The sequence below is a fragment of the Peromyscus californicus genome, unplaced genomic scaffold (genome assembly GCF_007827085.1).
Source record: "Peromyscus californicus insignis strain IS unplaced genomic scaffold, ASM782708v3 Scaffold_8__1_contigs__length_139910024, whole genome shotgun sequence".
Lineage (NCBI taxonomy): Eukaryota > Metazoa > Chordata > Mammalia > Rodentia > Cricetidae > Peromyscus > Peromyscus californicus.
In genome coordinates this window covers 65,367,981-65,380,200 of record NW_026294606.1, presented here as the reverse complement: position 1 = coordinate 65,380,200, position 12,220 = coordinate 65,367,981, and the positions used below count along the sequence as shown (strand labels likewise).

General features: G+C 48.3%; 1 protein-coding gene across 4 annotated transcripts; it reads left to right on the top strand.

The window, feature by feature from the left end:
- Window positions 1-64: 64 nt before the first annotated feature.
- Window positions 65-6,648, top strand: LOC128104757 (uncharacterized). Of its 4 annotated transcripts, XM_052729789.1 has the most exons (3): window positions 65-378; window positions 1,112-1,342; window positions 2,066-6,648. In XM_052729789.1, the coding sequence occupies exon 3, from the start codon at window positions 4,781-4,783 to the stop codon at window positions 5,684-5,686; it is 906 nt and encodes a 301-aa protein (XP_052585749.1). In that variant the 5' UTR covers window positions 65-378; window positions 1,112-1,342; window positions 2,066-4,780; the 3' UTR covers window positions 5,687-6,648. The 4 variants fall into 4 exon arrangements, with proteins under 4 accessions (XP_052585749.1, XP_052585746.1, XP_052585748.1 ...); XM_052729786.1 differs by lacking the exon at window positions 1,112-1,342; XM_052729788.1 differs by lacking the exon at window positions 1,112-1,342 and having other exon boundaries at window positions 65-493.
- The last annotated feature ends 5,572 nt before the right edge of the window (window positions 6,649-12,220 follow it).

The window sequence follows — 12,220 nt, the reverse complement described above, 5'->3', positions numbered from 1 at the left end:
AGTAGCCAGTGCGCGTGCGCGTGCGCGGCACGGTGAAGCACGAAGGGGCGGGGCCTGTCCGCGGGGCGCTAGCTGGGGCCCCGCCCCCCTCCGGTTCCATGCTGGGTATGAGTCTAAAGGATGCTTGCCGCCATCGTTCCCCTCCCTCTTCGGTGCTTTGACTCCCTTCACAAAGGCATGGCGTGCACTTTATAAAATGCAAAATGTGCTGTGCGGGTTCGTGTGCACAGATAGCTTCTTTCCTGCCCCTGTTCCTCAGCCCTTGAACTCAACCAAGCCCTTTCACTCCCTGCCACTACAGCTCAGGATCTCAAGACTGGATGCACGTGGGCTCGCTTGGAGAGATGTGGTCTGTTTGGATCACTCAAAGAGATTCTGGTGAGTTGATATGGCCGTGTAGCAGCTGGACTCAAAGGCAGGGTCTGACCGTTGTCAAAATCCATCCAAGCAACAATTGCCAACAGTTCTTGCTTAATTAAAGCAAACTTACAAGGTATGCTTACAACAAGGACTTATTTTAGCATTCTTAACAGTCTTAAGCTGTTCTCTGTTTTTAGCCATGTACACTCCGGGAGAATTGGGTCACTGTCATTTTCACACCATTGTAAATATGAAAACTTGTAAGGGGAACCATTATACACAAAAGCCCTTCTGTAATTCCATTAGCAAGTCATGTCGATGCTATTAGCAAATACACACTGCCTGTCTCCTCTCCGTTACCATTGCTGTTTGTTACCTTTACCCACGTCATCATTTCTCAGTCAAAGAAGCCGAACTGCTTTGACCTTTAAAATTGCTCCCCTTCCAGCCATTTCCCATGTAGCTAAAGTGGCTTTAAAACATAAAGTGAAACATGCCCTTCTGCTACTTTAAATACTTCCCCACATGGCACACCTTCCCGTGCCTATGAGACCTCCTGTGATTAGAAGTCTGTTTTTCTCACTTACTTTGGACTATTTTCCCCTTTGCCCACTATGCTCTATGGCTTTTCAATTTTTCATATGCATAGTCAACTATAATACATATACAGTTCAAATACAATAGACATATACAATGCAAATGTAATAGACATGCTCAAAAATATTTTCATGTGTATTTTTTAATGTGCCAGGTACCTACTAGACCAGAAAGGAAAAGAGTATCCCCTTGAAGTCTTTTTCCTAGTGGGAAGAACAAGCAATAAGCAGTGAAGTAAATAAATACTATTGTTGTTTGGGGACCGGGTCTCACAGAGTTGAGGCTGGGCTCAAACTTGCTTTGTGTGTGAGAATCGCCTTGACTTCCTGATCCTCTTGCTTCCACCTTGCTGTGCTGGGACCTCAGGTGTGAGCTGGGACCACAGGTATGAGCTGGGACCACGGGTGTGAGCCAACACACCCTGCTCTAAATAAACGTTTAACCTGGACATTGCTTTCTAGCTCACAGGGTGTGCTCTTCCCCTTTTCATGTGGCTATCTTATTATTAGCTAGGTTTTGACTCCAGGGTTACTTCTGCAGAGAGACCTCTCAGGCTCTCTCTCTCTCTCTCTCTCTCTCTCTCTCTCTCTCTCTCTCTCTCTCTCTCTCTCTCTCTCTTCTTTAAAAGCATTTATCAAAATTTGTGTCTGTGGAATTGAAAGACTATTTTTGGCCTTGCTAAGTTTCAATACAAATTTAGGAGAGGAGGCTGGGGCAGGACAACAGCTGAGTCGAACAGTGCTTGTCTGAGAGATCTGAGACTCTGGGTTTGATCACAACACTGAATTTTTTTGCTTGTTTGTTTGTTTTTTGAGATAGTGTTTCTCTGTGTTAACAGTCCTGGCTGTCCTGGAACTCGATCTGTAGACCAGGATGGCCTCGAACTCACAGGGATCCGCCTGCCTCTGACTCCTGAGTGCTGGGATTAGAGGCGTGTTTCACTAATGCCTGGGCTGAAAAAAATTTTCTTTTTTATAAATTACTGTTTTATGAATGAAGTGTTTCCTTTGTTTATCTCATCAGGAATCCCATCAATTTTGAGGCATAGAGTAGACAGGGAGTAGACCCAGGCATTTCAGCATTTGTCAGTGTCTTTTATCTATTCCAGAACATCAACTCTCAGAGTATGGAAGAGTGGGCCTGAGACCCTTCAGGAAACCCGTGAGCACAAAACTGCAGTCTTACACTGTGGAACAACTTTGTATCCTGGTGACATGGTAACCAGCTCTGCAAGTGTCCTGTGATGTTTACCCAATAACTAGCCACCAAACGCAGTTCTCAGCCATGTCCTTGTCACAAAAATGGCACTCAGCATTGTCATGAAGATACCAAGAAGGCCTTGTCATTTGCCCTCTTTTGTCTTTTCTCATTGGTGTTCTAGAGTTTTCCAGAATTCATAGAACTTGTGTCATATATATATCCAAATATAGCTGTCTCCTGGCTAACCCAGATGTTAAGAGACTTGAAAACATATGCAATACCTCACTTGCTGTGAAGCTTTTGTTTCAAGTTATTTTTCATAAAATGATATTCCCATGAATAACATGCTCAATTACTTTTTACATTTAAAATGATTTTTAAAATCTATTGAATAACTTGAAAAAATCTTTAGCTGTATAAGTAGTTATATATGTTATAAACAAAAGCTCTTTGGGTAATTAATTTTATATACATTTTTTAAGGGAGAGAATCTCACCATGTTTTCCAGACTCTGATCTCCTGGGTTTATTGACCCTCTTGCCTCAGCTTCTGAAATACCTGGGACTGCAGGAGATGCCATACTGCTTGGTGACAAGAATTTTTAGGTGGAGAAAGGTCCTGAGATTAAACTGAGGATCTCAGTAAACACTGGCTAGCAATGGGTTTGGAAGAAGACAATGAAAGGTTGCTAAGGGGTAGACGCCACATTCTTTGAGGTAGAAGGTTAGGATTATGATCCTTCTCAGTTTTTTGTCCATCTCTGAAAACGTGATTTCCAGGGAATTGTGGAGGTTATCTTTCCCCACTTGAATGAGAGATAGAGTACAATGCACACTAGATTAAAAATATGAAGTTAAATAAGCATGTAATGTACTTAAAATATTAAGCAGTCAAAATGTAAGCTCGAAAATTAATCTTAATATTGGTCTCTCTCACCAATCATTCATACCTGTGAAAGGCCGCCAGGAGCGGAGCCGCGGGCAGCGCAGGCCGGGCCGCATCCCCGTCCCCGCGCCAGCCGCCCGCGCCCGCCATGCGCGCCCCGCAGCGGCCCGCGCGCCCGGTCCCCGCGTCGTAGTGCGGCGGGCGGAGACCGCAGGCTCCCAGCCCGGGCCCGCCGTGTCCTCGAGCCCGATCGGCATTGCTGCCCGCCGCCGGCGCCCGGTGCCGCCGCCGGTTGTGGTGGCGCAGGCCGGTAGGATTTGCTGAAGGAGGCGGAGGCAGGAGGATCACGAGTTCGAGGCCAGCCTGGGCTAAGATCCGGAAGTCACCTCGACTCGCAGGACCCACGGGCCTGAAGAAGAGGACGCAGCCCCGTCCCCCATTGCCGGCCGCCTCCGCGGCCGCCGGGATGGCCCCCCTAATGAGTCCAGGGCCTTCCCGCTCAGAGAGGGGCCGAATTGTTAGTTGCAGTACTGGCCCTTTTCAGCCTCAGACCTCTATAATTAGAAACAACATAATCCCCCTTTCTCTAGGGATCCTGTTGCCTTGACCGGCCTAATTGAGTCCATCCTAGTGACTCACAGGCCGACTTGGGACGACTGTCAGCAGCTCCTGCAGACCCTCTTAACAGTAGAGGAGAAGCAGAGAGTTTTCCTGGAGGCCCGGAAGCAGGTTCCGGGCGATGACGGGAGGCCAACCCAACTCCCAAATATCATCGATGCAGCTTTTCCCTTGACCCGCCCAAACTGGGACTTCAATACACCTGAAGGTAGGGAGCATCTACGTCTCTATCGCCAGTTGCTCTTAGCGAGTCTCCGAGTGGCCGCCAGAAGGCCTACCAATTTGGCTCAGGTAAGGAATGTGATACAGGGAAAGGAAGAAACACCCGCTGCATTTTTAGAGAGGCTGAAGGAGGCTTATAGGATGTACACTCCGTATGATCCAGAAGACCCAGGGCAAGCACCAGGTGTCATCCTATCATTTATCTATCAGTCTAGCCCAGATATCAGAACCAAATTGCAGCGGCTGGAAGGTTTCGCTAGGTTTGCCAGACTTATTGAAGGAAGCAGAGAAAGTGTTCAATAAGAGAGAAACTCCTGAGGAGCGTGAGGAAAGGGATAAGAAACAGCATAGGGAGATGAAAAAGGTTTTGGCCGCCGTTGTGTCTCAGGGACAGCAGAGAGAGGGAGATAGGTCGGGAGAGCGAAGGAGGCCACCCCTTGATAAAGATCAATGTGCTTACTGCAAGGAGAAGGGACACTGGGCCTGAGAGTGCCCCAAGAAGCCACAAGGACCCCGCCGGCCCAAGCCCAAGACAGTAGACCTACCTGGGCTACACCCTGAGCGGGGGGCACTGCTCCAGTCCTCGGAACCCCCACCAGGTTCGAGAGTTCCTGGGTACGGCTGGGTACTGCCGCCTTTGGATTCCTGGCTTTGCCGAACTGGCAGCCCCATTGTAAACCAGGGGCCATGTTAAGCGTTCCAACAGATCAAGAAGGCCTTACTCGAGGCCCCGGCTCTGGGTCTGCCAGATCTAACCAAGCCCTTTGAGCTGTTTGTGGATGAGAACTCAGGTTTTGCCAAAGGGGTACTGGTGCAAGACTGGGACATTGGAGGAGACCTGTAGCGTACTTGTCCAAAATTGGACCCGGTGGCTACAGGATGGCCATCATGCCTCCGCATGGTGGCAGCCATTGCCGTATTACTCAAGGATGCCGGGAAGCTGACTCTGGGACAGCCGTTGACTGTGCTGGCCTCCCATGCAGTGGAGGCCTTGGTCCGACAACCACCGGACAGATGGCTTTCCTACGCCAGAATGACTTACTATCAGGCCTTACTACTGGACTCAGACCGGGTAAATTTTGGGCCGACAGTTTCCCTTAACCCTGCTACCTTGCTGCCACTGCCTAGCCCCTCCGAGGAGCATGACTGCCTCCAGATTCTAGCCGAAGCACCTGGACCTGGCACCCGCCCTGATCTGAAGGATCCAGACGCTGTCTGGTACACAGATGGGAGCAGTTTCCTGGAGGAGGGGGAACGCAGAGCCGGGGCAGCTATAACCACCGAATCGGAAGTGGTATGGGCATCGTCACTCCCGCCCGGGACATCGGCCCAGCGTGCAGAACTGATTGCGCTCACCCAAGCTCTCCGGATGGCAGAAGGTAAGAAGCTCACAGTTTATAATGACAGCAGATATGCCTTCGCCACTGCGCATGTCCACGGGGAAATCTACAGACGGAGAGGCCTGCTGCCGTCCGCGGGTAAGGAAATCCCATACAAGAACCACAGAAAGAAAATGGGGGCGGACTGGGAACAAGGAAGACAAGCATATATACTAGGAGGACCGGATGGTCATGCCAACCTCCCATACCCGATATATGCTGAGATTCCTCCATGCATTGACCCATTTGAGCAAAAACAAGATGAAAACCCTATTGGACAGAGAAAACACCTGGGCAGTGCTGCTGAACCAGGATCAGGTACTCCAGCAGGTAACTTCTACCTGCCCAGCCTGTGCTCAAGTCAACGCAGGAAAGGTTCATCTAAACAAGGGGTATGGGATGCCTCAAATATTGGGGTCGGATAACGGGCCTGCCTTCGTCTCCCAGGTAAGTCAGCAGGTGGCCAAACTATTGGGGGTTGATTGGAAACTCCATTGTGCATACTGCCCCCAGAGCTCAGGACAGGTAGAACGAGCTAATAGAACAATCAAGGAGACTTTAACCAAATTAACACTTGCAACTGGCACTAGAGATTGGGTGCTCCTACTTCCCTTGGCTCTCTACCGAGCCCGAAATACTCCTGGCCCACACGGCCTAACCCCTTTTGAGACCATGTATGGGGCCCCACCTCCTGTTGTAAACTTTCTCCATCCTGATATTTCATCTTTTGCCACCACCCCTACTTTAGAGGCACATCTTCAAGCCCTCCAACTGGTGCAGAGGGAGATCTGGAAGCCCCTGGCCAAGGCTTATCAGGAGCAGCTAGACAAGCCGGTGGTGCCCCACCCCTTCCAGATCGGGGACTCCGTTTGGGTCCGACGACACCAGACCAAGAATCTGGAACCACGGTGGAAGGGGCCCTACACTGTCTTGCTGACCACCCCCACTGCACTCAAGGTCGACGGGACGTCTGCCCCCGGGATGGTAGGGGCAGAAAGATGATTAGCCTCATTAGGGTAAAAAGGACTACCCAAGGAGAAAGCCACTCATGGCGTCCCCTTACCCAAGAGCGTTGTTGGGGAACTGTCACGTCAGGAAGAGGTAACACTTACTGGAAGGGGGGGGGGCCCTGTGTAAATTCCACCTGCAACCCCCTAAAAATAAGGGAACACGTTTCTACTGTTCAGACCTTGGTATTGACCCAACAATGCCAACGACTCAACCAGGTGGAAATGGAGCCACATCCCTATTCTTCCCCATGAATGGAGGATTCCATTCCCTGAGATAAGAAAATGGGGGAATGAAAGGCCGCCAGGAGCGGAGCCGCGGGCAGCGCAGGCCGGGCCGCATCCCCGTCCCCGCGCCAGCCGCCCGCGCCCGCCATGCGCGCCCCGCAGCGGCCCGCGAGCCCGGGCCCCGCGTCGTAGCGCGGCGGGCGGAGACCGCAGGCTCCCAGCTCGGGCCCGCCGTGTCCTCGAGCCCGATCGGCATCGCTGCCCGCCGCCGGCGCCCGGTGCCGCCGCCGGTTGTGGTGGCGCAGGCTGGTAGGATTTGCTGAAGGAGGCGGAGGCAGGTGGATCTGGAGTTCGAGGACAGCCTGGGCCCTGCGGGATGGAGCAGGCCGAGAGCCGGGGACCCTGCGTGGTGGAGCAGGCCAAGGGCCGGGGACCCTCCGGGCGGTGCAGACTGGGGCCCGGGTGCCCCCGGGGTGGCGCAGCTTGGGGACTTGGGGACCCTGTGGGGGTGGCGCGGCCTGAGGACTGGGGAGCCCTGCAGGGAGGTGCAGGCCGGGACCCCGGGACTCTTCTGGGGTGGTGCTGAGGGGCCCCAGCATGCTTGCTTGGCCTGACGCCATTTTGAGCAGGGCCTGAGGAGTACGGGGAGGGTTCAGTTGGAGGACATGGGCGCAGGAACGAGCGGGGTGTCTGCGGTCGGCCACCTGGCCCCAGAACAGGGAACTGGAGGGTCGGAGGGACAGTTTGTACCCTGGATGGGAGCCAGGTCAGCAGGCGTGTCGAGCTCGGGGAAAAACCACGAGCTGTCCTGAGTTTGAACCTGGCCTCATATGAATCGTCCAATCAGAACCCTGTAAGCCATGGCCTCATATGAGTCGTCCAATCAGAACCCTGTAAGCCATGGCCTCATATGAGTCGTCCAATCAGAACCCTGTAAGCCATGGCCTCATATGAGTCGTCCAATCAGAACCCTGTAAGCCATGGCCTCATATGAGTCGTCCAATCAGAACCCTGTAGAACATGCTTCTTGCTTCTGTACCCGCCCTTCCGCTGCCCGACCCTATAAAAACCCTCCACTCCAGCCCGTCGGCGCGCCAGTCTCTTCAGCCTCTGGAGGGACTGTGTCGCCCCGGGTACCCGTGTTCCGGAATAAAGCCTCTTGCTGTTGGCATCTGACTTGTGGTTTCGGTGTGATCTCTGGGCGAGGGTCTCTCCAGAGGGAAGACTCTCTTCGGGGGTCTTTCACCTGGAACTGTGAAACACAAGAAAATTTAAACTTTAAAGTCTATTTCACAACTAGAACATAGAAATAATAGACACCACATTACTCTATACACAGCATTGCTACTCAGGGCTGTGGTGAGGTTCATGAGATATGAATTAATGCAAATAAAGAGTATTATTTGTTGAATATTGTGCTGGATAGTTTTATGTCAGCTTGACATCAGCTGAAGTCATTTGAGAAGAGGGAACCTCAACTAAGAAAATGCTTCCATGTTGGGTACAGCACACATCTTTCATCCTAGCACTTGGGAGGGAGAAGCAGGCAGATCTCTGTGAGTTCATGGCCAGCCTGATCTACTAATTAAATTCCAGGTCAGCCAAAGCTACACACAGAAACCCTGTCTCAAAAAACAAAACAAAACAAACAACAAAAAAGAAAGGAGGTGGGGGAGAAAGAAAGAAGAGAAAGTACCTCGATAAGATCAGGCTGTAGGCAATCCTGTGGGACATTTTCTTAATTAGTGATTGATGGGGGAAGGCCCAGCACATTGTGAGTGGTGCTTATCCTGGGTTCTATAAGAAAGCAGGCTGAGCAAGCCAGTTAGCAGCACTCCTCCTCCATGGTCTCTGCATCCACTCCTGCCTCCAGGTTCCTGCCCTGTTTGAGTTCCTGTCCTGACTTCCTTTGATGATGAATAGTGCTGTGTCTGTGTAAGCCAAATAAACCCTTTCTTTCCCAAAGAAGTCATGGTGTTTCATCACAGCAATAGAAACCCTAATTAAGACAGGTTTAAATGTTATCATGGTTACTCACTATCATTTTAGGTAATCTGACATTTTTTCAAATGACCTGTTTTGTGATCATACCTTTTTTATTTTGTTTTTCTTTTTTTTTAAAAAAAGATTTATTTATTTATCATGTATACAATGTTCTGTCTGCATATATTTCTTTTTTTTTTTTTGGTTTTTCGAGACAGGGTTTCTCTGTGTAGCTTTGCGCCTTTCCTGGAACTCACTTGGTAGTCCAGGCTGGCCTCGAACTCACAGAGATCCGCCTGGCTCTGCCTCCCGAGTGCTGGGATTAAAGGCGTGCGCCACCACCGCCCGGCTCTGCATATATTTCTACACGTCAGAAGAGGGCACCAGATCTCATTACAGATGGTTGTGAGCCACCATGTGGTTGCTGGGAATTGAACACAGGACCTTTGGAAGAACAATCAGTGCTCTTAACCTATGAGCCATCTCTCCAGGCCCATACTTTCTTTTTAACATTTAAATTTTTCACACATGTTAAAGCTATCAAAATGTAATGAAATATGGATTGAATGTTTGGATACAACCTTCATCTCTTAAATCATATGCTGAAATCCTACTTCCTAATATGTGGACTTAGGAAGCAGAGCCTCTGGGAGGTAACTGAATCACAAAAGTAGAGACCTCAATGGAGTTAGCACCCCTATAAAAGGGACCTTGATTAGGATACCAGGACTTGTATTTCTCCTATTTCTGTATTTGGTTATGTCCTTTAGACAGTGTCATATGCACTGGCAAAATTATAATTTGATGGGCTGGAGACATGGCTTTAACAAGTAAAGTACTATGAGGATCTGAGATCAGATCTTCAGCACCCATAATTTTTTTAAAAAGTCAAGTTTGGTGAGTAAGAGTAACCCCCATAGGCTCATATATTTGAATGCTTAGTCATCAAGGAGAGGTGGCACTATTTGAAGGGATTAGAAGGATTAGGAGGTTTTGTTGGAGGAAGTGTCATTAGGGGTGAGTGTTGAGGTTTCAAAAGCCCATGTCAAGCCCAGTCTCTCTCTCTCTCTCTCTCTCTCTCTCTCTCTCTCTCTCTCTCTCTCTCTCTCTCTCTCTCTTTCTCTCTCTTTCTCTATGGGTCAGGATATAGAACCCTCAACTACTTCTCCAGCATCAGGTCTGCCTGCAAACTACCATGATTCCCACAATGATAATGGACTAACCTCTGAAATTGTAAGTAAGCCCCCAATTAGATGCTTCCTTTTATAAGAGTTGTCTTAGTCATGGTGTCTTTTCACAGCAATAGAACAGTGACTAAGACACACCCATAATCTCAGCACTGAGAGCCAATAACAAGAGGATCTGGGGGCTCACTGGCCAGCCAATTAGAGAGCTCCAGATTCATTGAGAGACTTCAATTCAAAAAAATAACATAAAGAGTAATGGAGATACCCAATGTCAGTTTATCCTCTGATATCCACACAGGGGGCACACACTAACACAAACAGAATTATAGTTTGACTTCAGAATAAATAAATTAATATGGAAGGAAGGAAATTTCATATAAGTCCTCATGATACTTTATTCTAGAAATAATAATCTACTTCAAGAATTAAGAGACTTTTCTTATGTATTTATTATTATTTTATATGCGGCATGCATATGCCATGATGCAAAGTCAGAAGAAAACTTGACAGACTTGGTTCTTTCCTTCCACCATGGTTTCCAGGGATCTAAACCAGATGGCCAAGCTTGGCACAATCACTTTTCCCCACTAAGCCTTCTCATAGGCCTCCAAACTTGTTATAAAGGGTGCCAGACAGTAAATACTTTTTTTTTGAGACAGGGTTTCTCTGTGTAGTTTTGGTGCCTGTCCTGGAGCTCACTCTGTAGACCAGGCTGGCCTCGAACTCACAGAGATCCGCCTGGCTCTGCTTCCCGAGTGCTGGGATTAAAGGCATGTGCCACCGCTGCCTGGCAACAGTAAATATTTTACTTTGTAGGTCACAACACCCTGTTACATAGCCATGACAACACATGACTATACCTATGTTCTAATAAAGCTTAACTTATCAAAACAGGTATAGGATAGATCTGACCTGTAGGCTCAAGTTTACCAGCCTCCAATTTATTTTAAAACACTAAAGGCAATAACCATAAAGTAAAATCCTACATCATTTCCCAAACCACAAATGAAATATTTTATATTAATAATTGAATGAGTTCAGCTGGTATTTCCCTAGTTCTGAGGTCAGATAATGTCACATACACACATGCACACACGCATACACACACATCTTTAAATAACATGTAACTTTACACAGAAATAGCAAAGTACTTAGTCAAGAATATACATTTGAAGCTGTTTCCTTATTTAAAGATATGCTTTCTATTCAGTTTACCACTAATTTGATACAAAATTATCATGAAAACATTTACCTTTGCCTCCGGTGTCTTTAGGAACTTCTGAAGGGTGCTGCCATCTCCACAATAAACATTTTTAATAATAAACCACATCCATAGATGTTGCTAGGTTCTAACAGCTCCCTTGGGGGTGGGGGGTGGGGGGAGGTGTGGCATCAATGGCACAGACACCGGGAGTCAGTTGAAGGCAAATAACAAATTCCTTTAATAACAGGGAAGGCCTTATATACCCTCCTCCCAGCACCCAGTCTGTGTCACAGTCTGGTGGCATTGCGTAGTTGTCCTCATTAGCTGGGCATGATCAGGAACTTTGACATCGATCAGGAACTGACAGTGGCCAGGAACTCTGACAGCTCCTGTTGCTAGGCCCTCAGGCAGACTCCAGGTTGGCTCATAAGGAGTAGGTTATGTGCATGCCTTGGCAACTGGTCTGAGCCAATTTTCTCAACCCTATGGGCCTGTCCTACTACACGTGGAGTTTGAACAAGTTGTAGACAATATAGCTTAGAAAATTACCATGAAGTTACGGTGTTTGTTAGCTTGTTTGAAACAGGGACTCTCATTATGTTGCCCAGGCAAGTCTCTGACTTGTGGGCTAATGCCCATTTAGCATCCCAACAGCTGCAACTACAGATGTGTGCTACCATGTCCTATGGGAACGCTTTGGAACCAAGGAGAGAAGTCAATGTAAACTCTTCTCTTAGGGGGCAAAAAAATCTAGATATACTGCCCACTGCCATGATGTCAGTAGCCTCTTTATGCTCCTTTCTCTGTTTGGTCTCATTTTGAGCCCAGAATCAAACTGAGCCATCATAAGTAATTCCTCATGTATGCACTGAGACATTTTGGTCATAACAATGAGTAGCCAACACAGGAACTGGTGGTCTATCCTGTATCTTACCCTGGCCCATTGCAGTACTTCCTTTGCTTGCTGTCTCCCATGATGTGAGGTGCTCTTCAGAGTTCCGGACCATGATGAACAAAAATCTCTAAAACCACGAGCTAAATAGACCCTTCCTCATTTTAATTTATCGGTTGTTTTCAAGACAGCTCTGGCTGTCCCGGAACTCCAGCCTCCCTCATTTTAATGTGTTGACGTCAGATATTCATTCTGTCACACTGATGCAAAAGCTAATAGAAAATTGGTACTAAGGTCAGTTCTGTATCTTTACCCAATGATGTAATAATCCGTAAGCCTTTGGAATTGGTGTACAGAAGGAATTTGGAAACACTGAGAAATGCAGGCTAGAGGAGCCCTAGAATGCTGTAAGCAGTTAAATGGTTAATTCCTGTGGGAATTTGGGAGACCAGGACACT

Coding starts and splice junctions, on each gene's coding strand:
- LOC128104757 (XM_052729786.1), top strand. CDS start 4,781: ATGGTGGCAGCCATTGCCGTATTACTCAAGGATGCCGGGAAGCTGACT.